The following is a 26552-nucleotide window of genomic DNA, read 5'->3' on the forward strand; positions in this document are numbered from 1 at the left end:
ATTGGTCTATAAAATGTCAAAGAATATTGGAAAAAATATCAAATCCTATTTCCCCAGATCCCAGGGTGACATCTTCACATCTCATTTTTGTCCAAATATCTTAAACAAGATGTATCTAATTTAATTATAATTGGACATAATCTTTGGTTTTATAGAATCATTCTGATGGTAGGGTTAAATTCTCTATATCCTGTACTTCTGCTATTGTGCCACCCAAACACCGCTCATTCCTCTTCCAAAGTTAGTAGAAAATAAAATGATCAAATTTAAATAAGCAACACTCTGTTTAAACAGACAGTTTTGCAGAATTTTTTAAAAAGATTACGCCAAATACTGTCTGGACCAAAATTCTTCTGTGTTAGAAACAGAGTAACTGGGTCTATGGTTAAATAAATGTTAAAATCTCAATAGTGTGTGAGTTGGCATCTTCCTACTAAAACACAGCAACACAACCTGGAATCCAAGTGATCTGAAGCAATGCTGGGATTGTGCTATAGCTCGCCGTTTGTAGCACTGCAGCAGGAAATCAACAGAGATGTAAAAGAGACCCTGAAGACATAAAGTCTGTACATGAAATTAAATTGAACCCACTGCTGTGACACAACTGGAATCTGATTATTACATTTGAACCTTAATGCCACATCCAGCAGAGAGGTTTTACTTCTTTTGGCTGGTTCAGCCTCTGTCAAAAACTGACAGCTTGGTAATGTACACACAATCCTCCAACACAGATAGGGCTGTTTTGTTTGGCTGGCACTGACTCTCCCAGTTATACACCAGGTGTGTGTAATTTTACAAAGAACCATCCAGCTGATTATCTTGTATGAATTATATACGTATGTCTTTGTACACGCATACAGTGGGTACGGAAAGTATTCAGACCCCTTTAAAATTTTCACTCTTTGTGTCATTGCAGCCATTTGCCAAAATCAAAAAAGTTTATTTTATTTCTCATTAATGTACACTCAGCACCCCATCTTGACAGAAAAAAACAGAAATGTAGAAATTTTTGCAAATTTATTAAAAAAGAAAAACTGAAATATCACATGGTCATAAGTATTCAGACCCTTTGCAGTGACACTCATATTTAACTCACATGCTGTCCATTTCTTCTGATCCTCCTTGAGATGGTTCTGCGCCTTCATTGGAGTCCAGCTGTGTTTAATTACACTGATTGGACTTGATTAGGAAAGGCACACACCTGTCTATATAAGACCTTACAGCTCACAGTGCATGTCAGAGCAAATGAGAATCATGAGGTCGAAGGAACTGCCCAAGGAGCTCAGAGACAGAATTGTGGCAAGGCACAGATCTGGCCAAGGTTACAAAAGAATTTCTGCAGCACTCAAGGTTCCTAAGAGCACAGTGGCCTCCATAATCCTCAAATGGAAAAAGTTTGGGACGACCAGAACTCTTCCTAAACCTGGCCGTGCAGCCAAACTGAGCAATCGTGGGAGAAGAGCCTTGGTGAGAGAGGTAAAGAAGAACCCAAAGATCACTGTGGCTGAGCTCCAGAGATGCAGTAGGGAGATGGGAGAAAGTTCCACAAAGTCAACTATCACTGCAGCCCTCCACCAGTCGGGGCTTTATGGCAGAGTGGCCCGACGGAAGCCTCTCCTCAGTGGAAGACACATGAAAGCCCGCACAGAGTTTGCCAAAAAACACATGAAGGACTCCCAGACTATGAGAAATAAGATTCTCTGGTCTGATGAGACCAAGATTGAACTTTTTGGCGTTAATTCTAAGCGGTATGTGTGGAGAAAACCAGGCACTGCTCATCACCTGCCCAATACAATCCCTACAGTGAAACATGGTGGTGGGAGCATCATGTTGTGGGGGTGGTTTTCAGCTGCAGGGACAGGACGACTGGTTGCAATTGAAGTAAAGATGAATGCGGCCAAGTACAGAGATATCCTGGAATAAAACCTCTTCCAGAGTGCTCAGGACCTCAGACTGGGCCGAAGGTTCACCTTTCAACAGGACAATGACCCTAAGCACACAGCTAAAATAACAAAGGAGTGGCTTCGGAACAACTCTGTGACCGTTCTTGACTGGCCCAGCCAGAGCCCTGACCTAAACCCAATTGAGCATCTCTGGAGAGACCTGAAAATGGCTGTCCACCAACGTTCACCATCCAACCTGACAGAACTGGAGAGGATCTGCAAGGAAGAATGGCAGAGGATCCCCAAATCCAGGTGTGAAAAACTTGTTGCATCATTCCCAAGAAGACTCATGGCTGTACTAGCTCAAAAGGGTGCTTCTACTCAGTACTGAGCACAGGGTCTGAATACTTATGACCATGTGATATTTCAGTTTTTCTTTTTTAATAAATTTGCAAAAATTTCTACATTTCTGTTTTTTTCTGTCAAGATGAGGTGCTGAGTGTACATTAATGAGAAATAAAATGAACTTTTTTGATTTTGGCAAATGGCTGCAATGACACAAAGAGTGAAAAATTTAAAGGGGTCTGAATACTTTCCGTACCCACTGTATATGACAGAAAGTCAAAACAGCTGGTAATGTCAAACAGACCGTTGTGCGTCATGATATGAGGCAGAAATGAGTATGTATGAGTGTGTCCATTGATTGATTTGAAGGTTGAAGGCTATAAAGTGAAGTTCAAGTGTGTGTAGGATCAATGGGTTTATTGTTCATGTTTTGGTGAAAGGTCACTTCACCCCTACTGTGAGTAAATTGGTATGTTTTTTAAACAAATAAGCACTTTGCTGGGAAGCTGCTCTGCTATTGATCTGTATAAAATATCAGTGTGAATGTGACCTTTGTTGCATACCTGATAAATAAATATTCTGAGAATTATTGCAGGCAGATCGAGCGTGATAGTCAAGTGTGAGCGTTGCTTAGACTGAAATATTAAATAGATTGCCATTCGATTTTGTGCACATATTCATTCCCAGAAGATTAAGGTCCCATGAGGTTTCATCTAGTCCCACCAGCAGGTCACCATTGGACTTTGTCCAGTACTTTGACTTGGACCTGACAAAAGGTATTATGCTAGCACGCTAAGCATCAGCATGTTAGCGTAGTCTTTGTGAGTATGTTACAGTAGCTTGTTTACATTTGCATTTATTTCAAAGCGCTGCCGAGCCCAGTACACTCTCATAAAGCCACAAACAGGGCAATAAACCCATAGTCTTGTTTTTTATTGATTCATTAGTGATTTCTCATATTGCTGCCACTTGACTTGATTATTTAGTTAAGTCCATTGATTGAGGGGAGGTTTGGTGGGTTGTTGAGTGGCTGTTAGTTTCCTGCAATCTCTTGAGCAACCTGAATGTAGCTTTGTGAGTTCAGTTTTTGAAAAACATACACAAAAGGTGCACCAATTTATAATCCGTATATCTGTAGATATTGTATAGTCACGTTCCCTGTGGATGCAGTTCACTATGTCTCTGACCCACCATCACCACCGCCACGGCTTTTTAAACAGAAGTAATTAGTGGGCCTGATCGTGGGTTCATCAGGGTTATCCCTGTGCATATTTAGTGACAGCTTTTTAGTCTACATTTCTAGATATTATAAACACTATACTCTAGTTTCAGAAATGACCCTAAAAATTTGCTGCTTTGTTGTGAATAACATGAGGCTAATTTACTAAACCACTGTCCTCTAATACTACTGTAGATGCTTAAACTAGAAAATACTTTACTCACTTCAGGCATATAGGAAAATTCCTATTTCCTCCTTTTTCTCATTCTACTTTATTGTTATTATCATTATTCATTATTATTATTATTATTTTACCGTTGTTTTGTGTTATTGTTTATGTTTTTTGTGTTTCCCTTCAGGCTGTGTGTTGTGTCCCTGTGGAGGTGGTGTCACGCTAACGGAGATGGACACACAAGAGACTAAAAGAAAGAGAGAAAGATTCCTTGTGTGTCTCTGTGCGTGCGGATGCATGGGCGTGTGTGTGTGCGTGTGTATCTTTGTATGTGTGAAAGTCTGTTTGTGAGGGGGGGGGGGTGGCGTTTGAAGGAGAGAAAATGGGGAATGTGGGAAGATACAAGAGGGGCAGCTTCATATTCAGCCAATAAGACAGGAACAATGGACAAGAAAGGGAGAGGAGCCTGTAGGGGTTAACACCACTGTCCAAACACAAACACAGACAGTAGTCAGGTGAATGGCATCCATTATTAAGCTAGAAGAAGTAGGTGGAGCTCTGGGGAACAGCAGTCATCTCAGCCCATCACAGGAAGCCTTCAGAGACTCATAAAAAACCCCCAGTTGGATGGGTAATTCAAATGAGAGAGACAATGGCATCCACTAACCTACATCTTCCTCAAATACCTCCATACACACACTGTGGTCCTCTGTCCACACACACACACAGAATTAGGCACCTTGACTACTGATTTTGGATGTTACCATTCAATCCTGTAGTGCTGACATAGACCTGCTCACCCACGCTTCACACACACACACACTACACAATCCCTTCTTATGCTCTACACAACCCTAACATTGTAAGGGTTTAACTTCAGACCATCTTCCCTCTTTAGACTCTCTATTAGCCTCTATAATAATACCAAATCCCAGCACTGAGCCATTCAACCACACCACCAGCTCACAGGGATCCTGCTGAACTAAAAGAACAAAGCAGAATACTTTGAAAAAGTTGTGAGGCTCATTAAATTGAGTAACCAACACTGCTTTGTAGACTGGGGAAGAAAAAGTGGCTTTGAAAGAAAAAAAAAGAAGATTTAGTTTGAATTTGGCAGCAGCTTCCTGGTAGTATAGCCTGCACTGCTGCAAGTCACAGTTAGAGCAAGCAATAAAAGCGATCAGAGATATGGGAATGCATTTAAGAGTAAATGGTTTCACTTCCAATTACCTTGTTCTTGCGTGCATGCCATGTTAAAAAGGATAGCTATGTTATGAGTCGGGCAGGTTTCTGAAAGTCTTTATTACAGATTGTGACACAGCAGCCTATGCCTGACTGTTTGGGAAGCAATGTGCTCTCACACCACTGTGTAACCAGCAAATTAGTTTTGCAAGTATTCACCACACCTGTCAAAACATCCAGCACAGCCACCACAAAGCAGATTTCTATTCTTCCTCCTTCTCTGCAAACAGCTCTGTTATGTGTGGCTCTATAAATCAAAGGATGTCGGGTTTTGTGTGTGTGTGTGTGTGTGTGTGTGTGTGTTGGAGGGGGCAGCAGGATTTTGTGTTTTTACTGTGAAAGATGTTTAAGATGTTACATTCCTTGTCTGTAACTCCTGAGGGAACATACACCTTGTCAGTATCCGTAACAGACACAGGCAAGATCATAAATTGAAGTCTGTCTGTTAAATTAATCATCGGTTGCCTTCCGCCCACCTCTCTTCTCTGAAAGATGGATGCAGCATGCATGCACATCTGTCTATAATACTCCACATGTGCACACTGTCACACAGTTTAGAAAAGGATCTTGGAACATTTGTATTATATCATACCACAGTTTTTTTTTGGGCTGCGATTGATTTAATTTATTTTAATGCACTTTTACATGTCAAATACCTGACATATCCACTTATAGTATTTTTTACATTTTACAGACAAGTCGGTATATGGAGTGACTCTCTTGCTGTCACACACACACACACACACACACACACACACACACACACACACACACACAGGCAGGTATTTTACAGACAAAGGTGGTGCTGGCTGAGATTGAGGTCAGGGCAGATATATGGGGAATATTTTATTCAGAAGGTTAACAGGGTTAAAACTCAGATTCTTTCTCTGATGTGGGATAAGATTTTGAAGTCACTTGTGCAATCTCATTAATCTCAAACACCAGACAGTCAAACCAGTCAGCAAATTTAATATGAAAAAATAAAGAACACTGCGTTATGTTTTCAGGTGCTTTGAAATTCTCTCATTATCTTAGGAGTGTGCACTTAAGTGGCCTCTGCACCATTATTAAGAGAAGGGGGCTGTGCACTTTCACTGATATAAAAATTCATATTTTAAATGATGTTTATTGACCATATTATGTTGTATTATCTGTTAAACTGCACATTGCGTTCATGCTTCACATACTGTATACTTCAGCTTGTTTGTTTCTTTACAGTCGGATGGACTACTTCTACGATTCTACTGAATCGTTGGATTGGCTGAACTTTCACAGCCAGTTAGGTCTGGAGGTTTATTTCACTTGTGTTTTCATATGAAATGATTTATTTGCTCATAATTAGAAGAAACTCCTACAGTACTTTTACAATCCATTTGGGGCTTAGAAATAAGAAACAATCAATCTGCCAAAGTGCTAATTAGATGTCAGAAATCTAACTACATATAAACTGAGAGGACAGAACTAAAAAAAAAACTGCATAAAAGGTGCATAAAATGAATTGTAATCACCCCAGCGCAATTAATGGCAAAGGTTAAAGTAAACAGATGGGGAAGTTTGAAAAGTGTGGGTGTTCTGTTGTATGTCTGGTGTAACTGAGGTTTTGCTTGTGTATGTATCAGTGTGTGTGTGTGTGGATAAGAAAGAAAAATGTGGCACAACCAGTATTTAAATTGTACTGATGAAAACCAGACTAGATATTAAGAAGCATAAACACCAAATTTGTAGCAAAAGTTTGACATTTCTGAAAATCCACTCCAGTTTTTCAACAGATCAATCAGTGAGCTTTACAAGTACTGGCCGGTGGATCTTGATGCCATTCGACAGAGCCAGGTTAAGAGTTTCTCCCTCCTTCCAGTGTTTATGCTAAGATAAGCTAACAGTATTTCCCAAAATGTCAAACCAAAAACAGCCACGGACGACTTTCCACCAATGTTGGATTGGGATTGCATGCAGATACATTTGATTCATATTTTAAGCTACGTTTGGTGCAGTATTTTTTATATAACTTAATAAGCTGAATATTCCAGGCAACTTTAATTCTTCAGCGTGGGTTTGGATAACCAACGCTCCTCTGTCCAATTACAGTCCCTAATATAAACAAGATGTTAGGCTCATTAACTTCTTTAATGCTTTTGCACATAATTGTACATATGTGATATGTGTTAACATTGTAAAATGTATCCTTTAGCTTTTCTCTGACATGTTTTGAAGACATTATAACTAAATATTGAAAGAATGCTAACACTGGGAAATATGACAGGACAATATATTTGGTTTTGAACTGGAAGTGAATGTTATTTTACATTTTATCTTTATTTTATTTGTTGTTTATGTTACCTTTGTACATTCTGATACGCAAGATTATTGTTTTATAACTGGACTGTTATCAAGTGTCAACTGATTTTCCTTGTGGTTGTGACAGAAATTACCATACCTCATTTTTCATGCCAGCATCCCCTCTAACTACAGCACATTACCTAAAGCCTTGCCCTGCAGTTCAACAATTGCACAATGATGACCTTTTATACCTCTTCACTGCCAGGACACCAAACATTGTGTCACATCATGGGTCATGACAGCAGAGAGGCAAAGTTAAATGGAACCATAATATTTGAGTCACCATAGGACACTAAAGCTGCGTTCAAAGGCTATTCTGTATAATTGCTTAAAAAGCTCATTTAAAAAAAGATATTTCCTTCTTCAGAGGAAAGGCAGGGGCTTTTTCTTTCAATAAACGATAACAGTTATTGGTGTCCCTTGTGTGTGTGTCTTTTTCAACTGAAAGTGCAAGAGCTTTTAGGTGTCCGTCTGTGTGTCAGTGCTTATTTTGTACTGAGTGATCCTTTATTTATCAGTACAAAAGGCTTAGTCAGATGCAGTAAATGAAATTTAATTTATCTGTGGCAATTCTGGCTTTGAAATCAATGCCACATCTAAATCCTTTTGTTATTACACTCTTTTCTGTAAATCGTGTTTTCCTTTCCTGGCTCTTTGATTTAGTCCATCTCTAAACTGGGCAGGTCTCAGGTCAGCAGGGGTTTTCTCTTTTTATTGCACGACTTTAAGGATTTTTAACACTTTAAGGGTGTCACTGTCAGTGGCAAGCTCCCACTGTTCTAAATTACGCACTCCTTTCTTGCTTTATACTATGTAAATTAAGAGTTTTAATATACTGGTATCAGTAGGCTTCAACACTAAGTACTGATGTGATTCAATCAGTGATGGAAGAAGAAGTCAGGTCAGAGTAGCAATCCTGTACTGTGAAAACACCCCAGTGCTTGTACTGTAAATATCTTGTAATGGTAATGTCCAATAATAAGTTAAACCTATGCAAATGGCTTGAAGGGCTGACAGAAAATGTAACCTAAATTTAATCAGAAATAGTTTAAGGCCAAAATAAACAAACTTGGGTACAATAAATATAATAAAAGTCTGATTTTTACTTCTACCTAATAAAACCCTGATAATAATGACCCACTCAAAAGTGATCACCTTTGTTAAATCTTGATCTGTAAGTAAATGTTGTGGATGTAAAGTATATGTAGATAAGGTTAATATTACTGAGATGTATACAGAAACGGAAATACAACAACATAAAGTCCTTTTATTTTGATGACTGTCACTTCCTTTCGAACTCGGAGTATTTTAAGTAGGAGGCACTAGTCTTCCAGTGTGTCATATGAGAAGGTGAATGTGGGATGAATATTATAAATAGAAAAGATCAGACTGAGGGGGCTACTAGGAAGAGAGGAGGATGTGGGAAAAAAGATGACGAAAGAAAGCGAGGTGGTAGACTCATGCGTGGAGGTAAGAAAGGAGATATAGGACAGGAGACAGACACAGAGAGAGAGAGACTAAGAAGGGGAAAAATGTCTGTCTGTGCCAATGGCTGATACAGAGAGAAGGGGAACATGATATGTGTCTGCAATCGGCCAAAGAGGAGGAGGATTTTTGGCTTGTACATCCAGTTTCATATGGACATTTACCTAAATGCAGCGTTGAGGAAATTCAAGCCATCTACTGTATCCAACCTATAATTTTTCTGTCATCTTCTTTGGTCCATCTCTCTGTATGCGTGCTATATCTATTCCACTGCATTTCTTTAAAAAATGTCCTATGTTATTTTATATAACCTTTATATCTTTGACATCTTTCTTTCTTGAAAATCGTTCATTTTTGCTCATGGTAAGAAACATTTGAATCTCATAATTAAACACCATTTTAAAGCAATTTATTTTTATGATACGTATCTCCCTTTCCAGCTGATCCTTATCTGGGAAAACTTACAGACACACAATGAAATCTGTTATGTGATATACCCAAAACTTTCACAAAAAAATGGTCAAGAAAATATGTTTTCAGGGCATAAAAATCTAAACATCTTTCTTTGTTACCATCTTTAACTCCATTTATACTGCCACCTCAGTCTGCCCTTCTTTCCTTACAGTATGTTCTAAACTTTCTCTCTGCTCTGCAGTCTTTCTCCACTACATCCTCCATCCTTCTTCCTCCTGGATCGATAGATTACTTCCTGTGTTCAGAGGGGTGACAGCCCTGTTTAGAGACCGCAGGGTTCATGTTACCAGTGAGTGTGTGCGTGCATGTGTGTGTCCGGATGTTATGAAGGACTTAAGGGGTCACAGAGATCTTTGAGGTTAACAGCAGCAGCAGCCCTGTTTGTGCCTTGACAACTGAGCAACGGTTCCATTGACTGTTTTTTACTTAAAATCCAAAAGATTTAGAGTGTTCACAGGAAGGAATTTCTTGCCGTTGAAATTTCTTCAGTTATTTTTTGATCAGGGTACGAATGATTATTTTGAAGCCAAGCATATGTGCCTGTGAAACTGTGAAGAACATCACAAAAAGATGTTCCTGCTCGGGTCTGTAATATTTAGTCATCAGCTAGAGGAAAGATGGTGGCAGTAAATGTACCACATGGTGACCGAGACTACTTGCCTTATCAATCTGCCATTTTTACCAACTTGTACTCATTATCTAGATTGTCCATCATCACCTCTGACGTGTATCTGAACCCCAACCGATCTCACCTCAAACCTCACAGGACTGCTGCCGATAAAGTATCACAGATCATGAAATCTACTATTATCTGCTAACAACTGCTCTCGCTGTCCCTCTCTGAGCATAAGACAACCAAGCTGTTTTAACAGACTGACTGACAGGCCCTGATGTCGTTAAATCCCATAATAGCCTCTCAGCATCCATCGCCCAGAGCAACATGCAGCTGTAAATGGCTTCAGTTTGTCTGAGGTGTACCCAGAAAGGCTAAGACAGATCAATATAGTCACTCACAGTCATCGTTTTAACTCAGCTCCTGCCATAAACCTGCTACCATCCACTCCAGATCCCAAACCCTCAGGCTCCCACAACAACACTGCTGTCACAGCAGCAACTTACAGAGCTAAAGAACGGGCTGTCTATGCCGACATATTTATAGCTGTGTGACATTTTTCTTCACTGACAATATTTTTCTATCTGTACTATACCTCTACCATTTTTCCTCACAGTAACTAATAGCTGAATTACAGCTGAATGATTCAGGGGTGCATTTTAGCATAATTGCAGTTAATTTAATTATCAATTCTCTGTCTTGAGTATTTGCTGCACATCTCTTATAGAAGTTAGAATCACCATAGAAACAAAGCTGTTTTTATACCATATGGCACTTATGTCAGTTTTCCTGTCTAAATTCTAAAGTCTGTTTCTTGGTGACTACAAAGCACATTGAGAGCTGCTGTACCAACATACTTGACCAGTAAAGCTGATTCTGATGTTTTTTTTATGCCCTCAACATTCAAGAAGATTTTCCTACTTTGATGTACAGCTACTGTATGACGGTGAAAAATATCTGCTTAGCTTTATCAAGCATCCGATTTTCAGCACTCAACATAGAGTATACCTCTAATGTAAAAGTGTCATTATTTGTGGGCAGTACTCTGAGTGAATGGCAACACTGTCATGTCAGAAACAGCTATTCTTCAGACACAGATCCATTTGTAGTATTACACAAATCAAGAAATAGATGGATGACGTCCCACCTAGCAACAATCCTGAATGGCTCATTTAATTGGTCCGATCAGTGGTGGATTTTCCATAATAACAATAGTAAAGAACTCAGGGAATTTATGGCCATGTGCATTAAAGAGCCAGAGATGTTTTTTAATACAGTAAAAATGTGTACTTCTTTTGGCTCTAAATTGCTGAGAGCTGGGGACATGGCAGGGTTAGCACAATTTTAGAGGCAATGCAACTCAGACTATGCAAAGACACATGGGCTGAAATTCACCATTGTGTCCGCACATGTTGAAGATGTCTCAGCTACAGCAAAACATATGCACCTATCCCAAGGCTCTGTGACTCCAAATTATGAATGTACAGGCTCACAGCTGACATCTGCTTGTGTGGTGAATTAGTTGTGGGGGGAAAAAACAGGTTGCAAAGATTCCAGCTGCTGAATTTGCACAAAGGCCACATGTTGAAAATGTGTGTTCCATCTGAACACACTTGAAAAAAAGTTAAAAAAAAGGCACATTCTGTCAGACAATGAAACATGTTAGCAAAACGTATTTGGAAAACAAAAAAAGTCAAAGGCTAATGGTAAGATGATCACACAAATAAAATGGCTGCTAGCTGCTTCCTACTTTGGTAAATACTGTGTTATCTTCATCAATATTAATGGCTCAGATAAGACCCAGGTTGTAATAAACTGGAATTGCCCTTTAAATAATCATCTGTTGCTGCCTCACTTTGAATTAACTATCTTCAACTCACTAAACACACGTAGTCACAGCAGTGCTTTTATCTGACTTGAAAACAATAACATCTAGTACATACAGTTGATTTTAGGGCTCATCCTCCTGCCACCCACCTTTCAGTCACAACCCGAGTCAAACCAAGGAAATGTCATTGACTGTTAACCCTGATTTCTCCTGACCAGACTGCGAGGAGCTCCAGTCTCCACCAGTTTAAACAGCAGTTCCATGTCTATTAACAGTGTTGGGTTGTGACCTGACCCCACTTAGACCTTCACCTCTCATGTCCATCACTCTCTTTATCCTTCCACCTCTCACCTCGACATCTTTTCATCCCCTTTTTACCAAGTCATTCCCTATGGACCTCCTTTTCTCTCTATGTACATCTCTGTCTCTCTTCCTCACACACACACACACACACAGAGGCAGGTTCCTGTTGCCCCTCACTTTAACAGTATTTATAACGATCTGACCCTGGGACCTCTCTGTGTTAATGATCTTCAGCCCCTCCCAACATAAACACACACACACACTGACAGACAATATCCTGTACTGTTGTGTGCCTCAGGTTTTTTCTCTCTGCTTTTGTTACATTGAAGTAAAGTCAGAGTGAAAGTAATTAGACAACATGACCAGCACTAAACTTCATTTTTTTGACTGCACAATCTCTTATAAGAAGCAGCTCATTATTTAGGACTGTTGTGACAAAACAGTTAATAATCTTGGCAAAATTTCAACCTAATTTAAGGGGGAAATAATTGCTTACATGATGAGATTCAAAAGATAATCAGATACAGTAAATCATCCTTGGAGTTTTTAATGCATCCAGGGCTAAAATTTAATTATTGCCCTTCAGTTTTTCTCTATGGACGTTTTGAAATGATTGTAACAATAAGAGCTAAGAAACAATTTCTGTTCAGTCCAATACTTGTTTTATAGAATAGTTCAGTGGCTGTTTGCAGTTAATTCTATTTCTCTCTCTATTTGGTGAATTGTTGAGAAATAAAATTTCCTTTCTGAACAAAATTTCCCATTCTCTCTTCATTTAGATTTAAAGAATGATTAAAATATCTAGAAAATGACCTAGATTTTTCTTTGACATTCTTTTTCTTTTTATATTGCAGTATATGTCAAACAAAGAGCATTTAAAGTATACATTTTGAAGTAAAACAGAAAAGCGACAAAATACAAACATGCATCACTGTTTAGGCTGTTTTCTTATAAGCAGGACAAGTTGACAAGTTTTGGAGATGGGTTCACGTGTTTTTTCTAAGGCAGTGATAATGTGTAATGTGTGAAAAATAAGGCACTGTTGTAAGTTATATAACGTAAACTGCAAATAGCATTTGGTCCAAGAATATTTTTAACTGATTCCCAAAATCCATAAAACCATAAAAATCACTTGTGTGATATTTATCTTTGGCTTTCTTTTCATTTCTCTTTGGGTTCCATTTATGGAAAGTGACACAAACATGATACTGGACACAAACAGATGGTGCCAAAAGACATCACAGCTGACACACACACACGCATACATACACGCATATGCACATTTACACACCATATATAAGCCTTCACATCTTGGCACACAAAAACAAACTATTGTGCTTTCACTCCTATTATTTTTCTCTCTCAAGGCCTTTTCAATCGTCACTCACGAACACACACACACACATACACACACACACACACACACCAAGTGGTTTAGACTCTCAAACACACAAACAAACTCAGTTTCTTGCTCTCAATCATGCTCTGTCAGCAGCACCAGAGCCTGATAGGAGGCCAGGGACAGAGGAAATGAACGATGTCAACCAGTGTTATAACTCAGCACAACCAACCACTTGAGAGAGAATACATCTACTGTATTTTGTGCTCATGGGAAATCAATCTCAGCTCATAATACAATGTTTTGCAAGCTTATGCTTGTGTCTTGAGAAGGTCTAGAGAGGGACTGTGCTTCGTGCTCGCTGTGTGTGTGTGTGTGTGTGTGTGTGTGTGTTTATGTAATTCTGGATAATGCTTCACTGTTTATGAGGAGATCCGTGCTCAAACTTGTCTCTGGTGTTACTTTTCTTTAACTGACAGTGAAGCACTGATAAAAGACCAAGACTAGATGGAAGCATCCAATTATGCTCTTTAAGAGAGATTTTTACACCCACACACACACAAATGCACACATGCGTTTTCTTTCTTGCACCTCTCACTCAGAGAAGAATGCATAAATAAAGTGAAGAAAACAAACTCTTCTACAGTTTTATTATCTGCTGATAGTGCAGTTGAAATCACGGCAGAGCTAAAAGAAATACAGGCTTACAGTACATGTGGCTGATAATAGAAACAACAAAGAAATAAAGGGAATGAAAATGTTGCTGGAGTCATAACCCTGGATGCATTTAAACTTTGGCTCACTGTGGCTGTGAAAATGTCAGCACTTTGGCAGTTTTTTCTATTCTTTGTGGCCTTGTTAGTTTATTGGCTTATGGGCACACGATCACATACACTCACACTCTCATTAACACAAACACTTTTTTTTTTTTTTTTTTTATTTTCATTCAGAAACTAGTCCAGAACAGAAGAAAGTAATAAACACGTGTTCATGGTGGAGAAATACGACTTATATACATTTGACCTCCTAACATAGTAGGAAATTAACTCAGTATTAATCTAATTTAGAGATTAACAGAACAGTAAAACAGTGCAGAACAGTAAAATGCATAATATTTTTTAAGTCAATAAGGACTTGTCTTTGCTGTATATGTTGGTATAAATACATTGACACTGTAAATGTTTCTCTTATTCCTATTGGCCACAGGGAGATTGCTTGGAAAGTGCTTTCAATGTTTGCGATGGAGGACAAAATCTACAGCGAAAGAATGAGGATTGTGGATTTTGTCCCTGATCATTTGTATTAATTGTTGTAGTAAGGTATCTACATGGCCTGTTTCAACAGGAGAAAAAAATGAATGTGTCCAGTAATGAGATGAGTGTGTATGAGTGTGTGTGAGCGTGTGTGTGTGTGTGTGTGTGTGTGTGTGTGCTAAGCATTGATTCATGCCTGTATGCACTTGCAAATGTAACTGCTCTGTAGTGATACTGTCTGTGTGAGAAAAACAGATGATTGTTTGATTTGGCACTCAACGTAAGGATGGCATGAAGGTTTACTGCAACTGAGAAACTGAACATGTTTTCAGCTCCATGGACTGTTTTCCATCTTTTAATTAGAAACCAATAACACCTTTATTCTGTTACCAAAACAAACCTCTTCTATAAAAGGGTTGGGCTCAGTGTCTGACTCATGCTATCCCACCTCTCCTCTGTTTGCAGTGTCTTGTTTCATGTTGCTTCATCTTTGCTGTCAAAATCTATTGTATGAAACATGAATTTCCATATCCAGTGTTGTGTTATTGTTAAGAGCTTGTCCTCTGGAGGTATATATTATCCAGATATTACCAGTATAACTAATGAAAACAGAAAAATCTCCTTCTCTAGGGTTTTTATTTCATCAGGTTCCTAGATTACCAGTGTCTGTCTTTTTGATTAATTCCTCTTGTTACCCTCTGGCATTGTGGGATTACACTTTTCATCACTTCCTATCTTTCACTTCATCGTTAAATGTTGCAGAACATTAAGACATGAAAACAACCACTGTCACAAAGCACTAAAGCGTTTGTACTTGGCCCTCTAATGGGGCTCTTATGGGCTTAGTTGCTTATTTTCAACTTGTAGAAATTACCATTGGTTCTCATCTAAACAAAATGACCCAGCTCATCTCTGTGCTGTATGCTCTTCCTGTTTGTATTTGCTACAAACACAACCATTGTCAAGATGATCTGAATTCTCTTGTAACTTTTTACAATGCTGTTGGTCTTTAAGATGTGTGTGTTTGCCTTTGCAATGGGGCTCTGGTGGTCAGACCAACAATTTGCCTCCTGGCTAGAATCAAGGTCAGGTGGGTGACGACTGTAGTATTTCCTCTCCTTGAGCCTTTCTGTCATTTTATATGTCACTGAAAACTTAAGGAATGAGTAGTATTACCACAAAGAAACAGTACAGACACATTTGCAGTGATTGAGTGTAAGTACAAGTACTGTACCTACTTTAATTAAGTACAATTTTATGAATCTTTATACTTCTACTCTATTTCATCTCAGAAGCAAATTTCCTCCTTTTCACACCACTGTGCTTCTTTGATACTGTAGCTATTTGTTATTAGCCACTTTTCATTAACATTTATATGTTTTAGTTCTCTTCCTAATCCAAATCATCTCCAAATTTGGTGATTTTGAATATAAATTTAGCAAATTGAACTGCTACTTTTATTTAAACAAACCAAACACAAACCTCTTCCACCACAATACTGGAGTTTGTAAGATGCTGGAGGAAAAGTGGCTGTGCTGAGATTTCTAGTGAGGGCTCTGACTGAGTTATGTGAAATGCAAGTGACGTCTCTCTCTTCTCTCTTAAAGGTTTATTGTGATCAATAATACCAATGCAACCTCCCCACTTTATTATCTCATCTCCTCAACCTCTGCTAATAACAGCGTAACTACCTAATTAATTCTCTTGTGCCCTTATACTATGACTGGCTCTCTGTCACTGTAAAGATAAGATATACTAAACTCAGCACCTATTCTGATTCCTTCTGCTGCCTTAGGACCATCTTCAGTGATCAGTAATGATGATGACTCGGCCTCTCCGCTTCACCACGTATCCAATGGCAGCAACACTCCTTCCTCCTCAGAGATGGGCCCTGATGCAGTAATCATCGGCATGACCAAGATCCCAGTGATAGAAAACCCTCAGTACTTCAGGAGCACAAACAGCCTGCTCAAAACCGACACATGTAAGTAGAAAAACCTGGATTTTCTTAAACATATACCCAGATGAACAATACTAAAAAATATTTATCAATCAGTCATGAGCAGTTCCAACTGCACAACATGTACACACCACAGATTCAACAAAACAAGACAATAAAGCAAAGATAAAGCTTTCAAAGAAAGAAGACATAGAAGAAAAGAAATGGGAAGAGAGCAGACGAACTGAGAGCATACACAAATATTGACGTGGTCCATGCAACACGGCATTATGATTATTGGCAAGTAAGAAAAGCTTCTCCAAGCATTAGCCCTGGGTTGCAGTAAATTATGAAACTGTATGTGGCTCTTTTTTACTTCTTTCTTTTTTTGGTTGAAGAGATAACAGCAGGGGTTTGGGGGCTGACCTCGTCAGAACCGTGATACAACTAAAAGACAGACTGGGATTTACGGCCTAAAGACAAGAATGAAAGCACCGACGATCAATGAAAGTCAATAACAGACTATTGCTGTGTGTGTGTGTATGTGCCTGTCTGTGTCTTTTTAATATATTACACCCATTACAATTATTACAGTGTACATCTTTGACTCACAGACAGGCAGCATAAATAGTGAAACTACACTATATGACTGAAGATTTGGCATTCTGCCTTTCAGAGTCATACAATAACCTTTGATGGAGATACTTTGGCAAAGTGGTTGCATGCCAGGAAATGAACTCTTTTTAAACAGTGGCCTTACCAGCGTGTGGCCTGTAATCTTCAATGCAAGAATCAGTAGCACAGTAACACATTCCTACTTAAAAGATGGCACAGGCCTCTTCCTGGCAGCAATAAAGCAACAATTACTCTGCAGAAATGATGGAGCTGTGTGTAATTATGGGAGCTGTTAGCTGTGTTGCAAAGCTTCATTTGTGCAGCTTTTCTCTGAAGTGAACACCTCATTAACAATAATAACATCAGAGGAGTTTACAGCATTAGAAAGCATGTCACATACATTATAAAGGAGTTACAGTAAAACACACGAATTTGCATAAATGGCAACTATGTTCAGGTTTCCTTAAACCTTCATATAGATACATACTGGATTTTCTTGCATGTCAAGCAAGTGAAGCTGGACCATGGCCAGGATAATAGAAAGTCCAAGCCTCACACAAACCAAGAAACTTTTTATAATTATTTAGATTTTTTTAATGTTTTGTTTATCAGCTGAGTTAACTGTTCCATTTAAATGGACCACTTCTTTTTGGGTAATTAAAAATCAGCAAGTTCTTATAAACAGATTGGCTAAATGTAAAGGTGTTTATTATTTTATTGACCTTAAAGGAATAGATTGACAAAACCTATCTATCAGCACCCATTAAACTAAATAATTAATACCTTGCTACTAAAACCAAAGTGTAAAACACCACCTTTGTTTTAATACCAAGCATAGTAGAGAGAGAGAGAGAGAGAGAGAGAGAGTGTGAGAGACAGTGAGAGAGAAATATTTCAATGTAAGTGTTAAAGCAGAAATGATACTGTACAGTTTTTCCACCACTGGAACATGTTTTTCATAAGTCAACATGTGAATACATGTAGAATATTTGAAAACTCCCATTTAAATACACACGCACACGCACGCACACACACACGCACACACGCATGCACGTGCACGCACGCACGCACGCACACACACACGCACACACACAGAGTTTGATAAAATTTAGGTCACATTGAAAGGAGGTGGAGTGAAATGAAAAAAGGAAATATTTAAGTCATGACATTAAGTTTATGAGTGATTTAAAGTCTCTGGTGAGCGTCTTCTCAAAGCATTTGTCAAACACGATTTGTGTCACATCACACTGTGTGGTTCAAGCTTCAAAACACAAGCTTTCCAAGTAGGAATTTGAGAGAAAGAGAAGGGGAAGAAGAGACAGATGGCACATGGGGAATAATTATGTCCCGAGACGTTACTTTCTTTGGTTGTATATGAGATGCTGATTAGGGAGGATAGGTGTAAGAGGTGTCTCTATGGGGAAATGTGGAGAAATAAGATGACACAGGAAGATGACAGATGGGGAAAAAAACCTAAACAGGAGGTGGTTTATGGGAGATGTTATTTGTCTTGATGTTAACATTGTAAGCTCAGTAATAACAAGTGTCAAAAAAAAATGAGGGAGCAACAGAACAGGGGAAGAACATGTGTTTGGATGTTCATGCTTAGCGGATGTTGATTAAAAAGTGAAAGGTTTAGCAGCTGAGGGGAATGGCACTGGGAAACCAAGGGATGCTAAATAAGGAAAGTGAGAGTAAGGTAATGAGACTGGATGGAGGGATGCTAAATTAGGGGAAATGACTGAATACGGTAAGCAAGGAAAACATGTACTAATTAAGAAAAACATCAGCGAATAACAGTGGAAAGTTTGGTAAATGAGGAATAATATTTCTGTAGATCATAATTAAGGACACTGATTGAGTAGAAGAAGGCTGATATGTAGTACGCATATAGAGATATAGTGTAATAATGAACGCAGGGGTAAAGAAGGAGTGGAAAATTAGCAAAGGGAGACAGCTGGGAAGCAGAATTCATGAGTGTTATAAAGCCATAAAAAATAAAATAACTCAATTTTGAAAGTTCTTGATTGCTATGCATAATAATTATGTAAAATTCTTAAATATCTGAATGCAAAATTAATCGCAATGACACATTATAAATCCAACAATAAAGACATCAGGACATGCTGTGAGAACATCAAATCTTCCTGCCAAAGGGGGAAAAAGCAATAGGGGAAGCACTGGTCTGCACACATCAATTTATTTGCTATTTGAGGGTGTTAATTAAGGAGAAGTGGTGCGAGGCGTTTTTGTGGGTGAACGCTTATTACACAGCCGCAGTAGGAAATGGTGCAGTGAGGTAATTAGGTGGTTAAATGGAGGGTAGTTGTCTTATGGGGATCGTGGTTTAATGTGTGTTGCTGCTGCATGGGGAATAGTGGAGGATATGTGACCTACTGCTGCTGTTCTTGAACTGAAACCATACTGTAGTGTTGTGAGGAATAGATAACATAAATAAACGCAAATTTTTAGCCACAATGATAATTGTACATACTATTCAACTTATCTCCTTTAGACATATTTATATACATTACTATTTATTTCTAACAGCAGGCAGCACAAATTGTTTAGTGACAATACAATATATACGATTGCAATATAATATCCACTCACTGCACTTTTAGCAGAACAAATGCATTGCATTAGCAGTTGCCAAAACTTATTTGACAAAACAAAGTAGTCGTATGTAGACATCCACCAAGTTGCCACTGTACTTTGTATGTCCAGCTAATACTAATGCAGTCAAATAACAATAATAATCCTGCAATAAATCACAGTGTCATGGTTATAATTACTTTAACTAATTAAATAATATAAAAATGAATATAATTATTTTTCAGAGAAATTTTTCCCCTGTATGATCATTTTAGCATGTAGTGTGTGGTGCTGTTTACATAGAGTACATGTGCAAAGCTAACAGAGGCATATACAGGATGCAGATGCAGTGAAACCCATATTGCACATCGTGGGTATGTTATATGTCATATATGTCACAGAAAAATCTTACACTGAATATTAGATGCTTTAAAATATCTGATAGAGACTAGTGGTGTTTCTTATCTCTCTCTTCTCTCCCTGTCTCACTGTCTGTATAATATTGGGTTATGGTGGACCCCAGCAGCTTACAGTGTAGATCGATGCAGCTTGTGAGAGGCTTGCTGGGCTTTAATGTGATATTCTGAGTGGACAGTTTTTCTTCAAATGTGCCTCTTAATCACATCACAGATAAATCTCAGCTCTTGGTGTTCTCTGTATGTGTATAGGTGTGTGTGTGTGTTTAAGAAGTACACAACTGTACAGTGTGTATTTTAGGATAGTATGTGTTGTATGCATATAGGGAGAAAATAGATTTTGGTTACAGTAAGGCAACCAAGATGTTCATCAGCTGCAGAATTAAACCCATATCATCACCATAATGGTGAGATGCCAATTTGTTCCATAAATCAGCTGGCATGGAGTCATGAGTTATTTAGCAGCAGAGCGCAGGTGTGTCGACTCTGATCCAGCTGCGGGTGAGCAGAGGACAGGGAGAGATTATGTCTGAAAGAGACAGACGTGTTCTTTTTAAATTTTCATTAGCATAAAAACTGGATCTAATTAGTACTGTATAGGACAAACGTGGATCTGATTATGGACTGTAGCATGATGAATTTGATAGCCTAAAATATTTATGCAACAGAAAAAATACCTCAGGCATCAGATACATTACAGTGCAGTGTTTCATTTCTTTAAACCACTGCTTTTTGGGGCATCATATGAACTGTGTGGTGTTTCTAAACCAAAATGACCAAAATTAAAGCTTTTCGGGGCGATTTCTTGTTTTTTCTCTCCTTGGTGAACAGTCGTCCAACACATTAAGCGACACAACATCGTGCTGAAGAGAGAGCTGGGAGAAGGAGCCTTTGGAAAAGTCTTCCTAGCTGAGTGTTACAACCTCTCACCTGACCAGGAGAAGATACTGGTGGCTGTCAAGGTAATATGAAAGTTTAATGCTTTGTTTTTTATTTGTTAGGTTTTTTTTTTTCTTCACTTTTTTTCTGCAAGCTCATGAAAAACACAATTCAAAGGCAGAGAAAAGTTTTGAAGAGACTTTATACTGTGCAACTTTTCATTTTAGTTTTTGTTATTGTGAGATTACTGTGTAATTGACTGTGGGGTTTTGTGAAAACAGAAAAACATCTGTGACCGCTCAAATCAATCAGAAGCAGAAGGACAAACTGTCTTTGTAAAAAAAAAAAAAATATATGACCCCATGTGTTACAGAATGTATTTCAATTTATGAGGAGTCTCATTTCTAAACAAGACGTTATAAAAATCCCTGCTCCAACACACTGTTGGTGGCACACAAATAATATCTGTAATGTTATTATTGAAGGTGAACTTATTGCCTTGTCTACAATATTTTGCAAGGAGATCTGATATATCATATATTTCAACAGTATACAGTAGATTATCTTATGTTCCTGAAATGGGTACATGGTATTTTCACTGCTATTATTAGAGATTTATTCCTTTCAAGAGTTTTTGCTGTAAGCAAAAGGTAGAATTACACTCAAACCACTGACTTCCAGAGTCAAATTGAACGGTTTCATAGGGAACATCTATCCATCCTTCCATCTCTCCATTAAGGATGCTTTCTCTGCTGGTCGGTGAAACAGGATCTGATTGGTGAAGAACTTCTCATTAACAATACATGACCTGTGGGTGACCCCCACCCCCCAACACACACACAGTTTCTCTGTCTTCCACACATCACCTCTAACATCACCTGCATGAGTTTTTCTCTCTCCTCTTCTTCCTGACACTTTTCAAATCCTCCACTTTCTTTTCTCTTCCTTCACTTCCTATTTCCCTTCAGCTTAGCTCTAAACTGCTTTCTGGCTCGCTGATGTTTGCTGCCAGCTTACTTTCAGCTCAGTCTGTAAAATATGCACCTGAAAGTCCTGAGAATAAGACTTTTTGGTTGCAGAACAAGATGTGTTGGTGTTGATGCATGTCATATCTGACAAATTATTCAATAATTGCAGTTAGCTCATACTACAAATAAATAAAACTTGTTAAACCTTTAGGTGTAGTTGTATGTGGATGTTAGACTATGTGAATTAATCATTTAATCATTAGAGTCACTTCATTGATTTAACTCTCAGTTCATCAGATTTTTTTTTCAATTAGCTAATGCATGACCTGCTTACTGTAGTACACTCCTGCTCTTTTCATCCTTGTCTTACTGTCAAATGGCATGACTCACCATTTCTCTTCAGTCTTTTCTTCCTGCATCACCAAAGATGTGGATGTGATGAAGGGCGGGCGGAAACAAATTTATAAATAAATGAAGACATTACCTCCACTTTTTAATTGTCTAGAGAGTCAGTTCATTCAACTTGCAAAACAAACTAAGGGACTATTTCAAGATTTTACATCTGAATTATACTATTTTCCACAAACATCTGTAACTCAGAGCAGTTTCTCATTAAGCATTTCTTCATTCCCCATGCTAAAAAAAAAAAAATGAAGCATGTTGCTGGAGTTTACAATCCGAAACCAAAACTATTTGTTAAGATGCCACTGCTATGTTTTCTTGGTGATATGCTATACCTGTTTTGTGAAAGAGATCCTGGCAGTCTTTGGATTATGTACAGTAGTCCTGTTGAAAACTGCATTTTCTTTTGCTCACTTCCTGCTCGTTTTTATGCAACATTTTAACATAAATATATGAATAATGCAGCAGCTCCAAGGTTTGTCAGTGCATTTAATCATCATTACATCCCTTTCACTAGACATCTTGAGCAGTGCAACATTATAGAAAGAGCTAATCTAGTATTTTGAGGTATATCTTTAAGTTTAATTTAATTTAGTTTTCCCATGAGTACACTGTACATGCCACTTGGCACTCTGTCATGCATGCTACATTAGAGGAACATGTTTTCCCCTGTACACCACATTACAATAACCTACACACACTAATAAAGCTTAATGGTGCTGGAGTCAGGAATCAATCAGCCAGTCACAGTACTTTTGCTGTATATTATCGAGTTAATATATAGAGACACTTTAACAAGAGTCAATGTACATATGAATATGCAAATGCACATACACACACGTGCCTATACAAACACTTATATTCCTGCATGCCATCAATCATGGACACTTCCACGTTCAATAACATTGCCTTAAATGTAAATGTGAGTCACTGCATTCTCAAGCTAGAGGTTGTTAATTGCTTTTTTTTTATTCATCCAGGGACCTGAATGTGTGCAGGCTGGATGACAAATGCATGCAATATTACAGCTTACAGCTTTTGGCCTGGGAATTAATGCAACATTGAGTTCAGAGGCTCAGAGCGTGATAGTTCATATGCAGATGTTTCTGTCTCACAGGAAAGTCTCTGATGTAACTCTCCTGAATACAACACTAATATGTTTTGCTCAACACAATGATGTAGATTTGTTACAGTGGTCATGTGTTATGTTGAACAGTTCAGTTAGTTGATTGAGCCCAGTGGAGCAGTGCATGAGCTTATGAGTTGTGAATTCAGTGTGTTTCAGTACTTTTTTTTTTTTTTAAGTCTATGTAGCTGCTCTATGAAGCAGTTGATACACTTTTGATAAGATGGCCATTATAAAGGTTTATAAGTTGAATGACTGTAATAATAGCTCATAAATCATTTCAGCTCTACAGAGCGAAGCCTGGATTGGCTGTATGTGACTCATGTTTATTTTTCTCCCAAATGACAATTGCAGCATTTTAGCTCATCAAGAAGACTCAGCCAATTAATCATATGACGTGTATTCTGGACAAAGAGCTTTATCGAACATTTATTAACATTTCTCTTACTTTTAATGAAACCAAACAACACATTGGAATAAAAACATCTTATAAAGACAATCTCTCAGCCTGTACTTGTCAGCACAGCCAGCCAACCCAGATTTCCCATACATGTCCAATATCACATTTCAAACTGAGACTGGAGCGTAGGCTTTCATACACTATCTGTAGTGCAATAATCTGCCATTCCATGCAGTGTCACATAACAGTGACCAACCCTAAGTTGCCTGATACATGACTGGTTGAATATGGGGTGGGTGGAGTTACAGTCTATCTCAATTTCTGGCATCTCAGCATTTATGATTAAAGGTCACAGGTCACTTTCCTCTTCCTGAGTTTTCTTACTTACTTCTCCTTGTCCTTTAGACCTATATTTGTAATAAGAGCTTCCATCTGCATTTGTCAGACACACGATGACATACACACTCGCACACACACACTCGCACACACGCACACACACACACACACACACACACACACACACACACACACACACACACACACACGGTGGAAAACATATGTATATCTATGCGCTATACCGTAGGAAGGTAATCAATTATTCATAAAGGACAAGAAGAATTTTCTATATTTTTCTTCTTCAGATGTGAAATAAATATAAATCTGATATTACTTTCATTTCCTGCTGTCTGTCTCTTCACACATGAAGTTTCTGTCAGTCACAGATGCTTGTGTTACACAACTTCCCTGACATATTTCCTGATTCATGGAAGGAATACAAGGATTAATTTCACAGTAAACAAGGGAATATAATTATTGTTAGCACTGTTGTACCTTGTAATGGCTTACAGCAGAATGCAATGGCTCCCTTTTTTCATGCTCTGCCATTGTATCAGTTCTTGCTCAGTGCCAGAAATTTCACACTGTGTATGCCGAGTTGCTGTAACTCAGTTTTACAAGGCAAGACACTTAACATTTTTTATAGTGGACATCAGCCAAATAAATTGGAACAGACTTGGTTCACTGTGAAAATGACTAATTGGCAGCAGAGTACGTGGCAGAATGTGTGAGTTTTTCATTTGTCACTGTATTAAAATGTCACTTCTGTGTGTGTGCAGACACTTAAAGAGGCCAGTGAAAACGCCAGGAAGGATTTCCATCGTGAGGCTGAGCTATTGACCAACCTTCAGCATGAACACATTGTGACTTTCTATGGAGTCTGTGTGGAGAGCGACCCTCTCATCATGGTGTTTGAGTACATGAAACATGGAGACCTCAACAAGTTCCTCAGGCACAGCTCTTTTCTTGGTCACTTAAAAATACTGTCACAGTGGCAGCTGATATTTTGGGGGGGGAAAAAAGTATTTTTATAAAGTGTCATCATGAAAACAGATGGATCAATGGACAGAGTGGATTTTACAGTAGATGTTTCCTGCTCTATTTTTAAAAACCCAGCTAAGTCTCATTAGAAAGGCAGCTACTGATAAAAGACTGAGTGCTAGTGTCAGCACACAAGAAACAACATGATTCCAAAAAACAGTAATAAGGCTTGCTTGATAACTTTCCACCTGTCCCTTAACAGGGCTCATGGCCCAGATGCAGTTCTTATGGCAGATGGTCAGACCACCAGACCTGTGGAGCTAACCCAGTCTCAGATGCTGCACATCGCACAGCAGATAGCATCTGGCATGGTCTACCTGGCATCACAGCACTTTGTGCACCGTGACCTGGCTACCAGGTTAGTTACTTACTCTGTCACTACACTCGGCATGATTTTGTATGACTTAACGAATGCACAAGAAAAGAGAGGTTTTAGTAATCATCTATTTATTATTTCAGCCAGTTGTATTTTAATCCTAAAATTGTTATGGTATATGGAAATTCTGCAATGTGTTAATGCTGTAGAACATTTTAGGCACCTACACTTTTGTAAGGTAAAATAATACTATGTATCCTGCAGTATAACTCATGGTATGTAAAACGCTTTCGTTTAAACTCACTATGGGCCATATTTGTTGTCCAACAGGAACTGTCTAGTGGGTGAGAACCTGCTGGTAAAGATAGGAGACTTTGGCATGTCCAGAGATGTCTACAGCACTGACTACTACAGGGTAGGTGTATGTGTCGATATCTTTTCTGGCCCTTCTTTTAGCCTCTCTCCTCTCTGCATGGATCCTTCTCTGCTCGTCCCCTGCATGGTCGTGACTGACGAACTCCAGCTGAATTTTAGTGTGATGCTTCCTGTGGTGGGTCAACTAGACTGAGTGCTGTGAATATCAACATGCATGTAGCTATGCATAGCTCACTGTCATGCTACACTGTTTGTAAGTGAATAGACTGAAGGACAAGGGGGATAACTAACATTATTTTTGTGTCAGCCAAAGTCACATCATTATAAGGGGAAGTTTTTATACAAATGTTTTAACCTGATATAATCAGTATATATAAGGCAGAGTGCAGGACCCCACAACATGCAGTCCTGAGTAACATAGTGTGCTGTACACTAAATACATCTATATATATATACACATATATGTACGGAAAAGCAATTCAAATGCACTAAAAGGGTGGTATAAAGGGCTATTCTGCTTAAAGGAAAGAGAGCACAAATATGGCTTCACTTCTAAAACGTAGTGTGTGGTGTTTATATTGAATGTGTTTTTGTTGGTATGTTTGTATCTGTGTGTTGCAGGGACATTTAGCTGCTCCCCTCTGAGTCTCA

General features: G+C 38.5%; 1 protein-coding gene across 2 annotated transcripts in view; it reads left to right on the top strand.

Annotated features, from left to right (window-relative positions):
- The window catches only part of ntrk2a (neurotrophic tyrosine kinase, receptor, type 2a), a 68570-nt gene that overhangs the window by 32762 nt on the left and 9256 nt on the right, over positions 1-26552 (top strand). For both annotated transcript variants that reach the window (XM_033325390.1, XM_026322467.1), the window contains 5 exons: positions 16289-16477; positions 20890-21020; positions 24949-25121; positions 25413-25568; positions 25857-25941. In XM_033325390.1, coding sequence (XP_033181281.1) covers positions 16289-16477; positions 20890-21020; positions 24949-25121; positions 25413-25568; positions 25857-25941 — 734 coding nt within the window. The remainder of the gene's footprint in view (positions 1-16288; positions 16478-20889; positions 21021-24948; positions 25122-25412; positions 25569-25856; positions 25942-26552) is intronic.

This window comes from Mastacembelus armatus, chromosome 9 (assembly GCF_900324485.2).
Source record: "Mastacembelus armatus chromosome 9, fMasArm1.2, whole genome shotgun sequence".
Classification (NCBI taxonomy): Eukaryota; Metazoa; Chordata; class Actinopteri; order Synbranchiformes; family Mastacembelidae; genus Mastacembelus; species Mastacembelus armatus.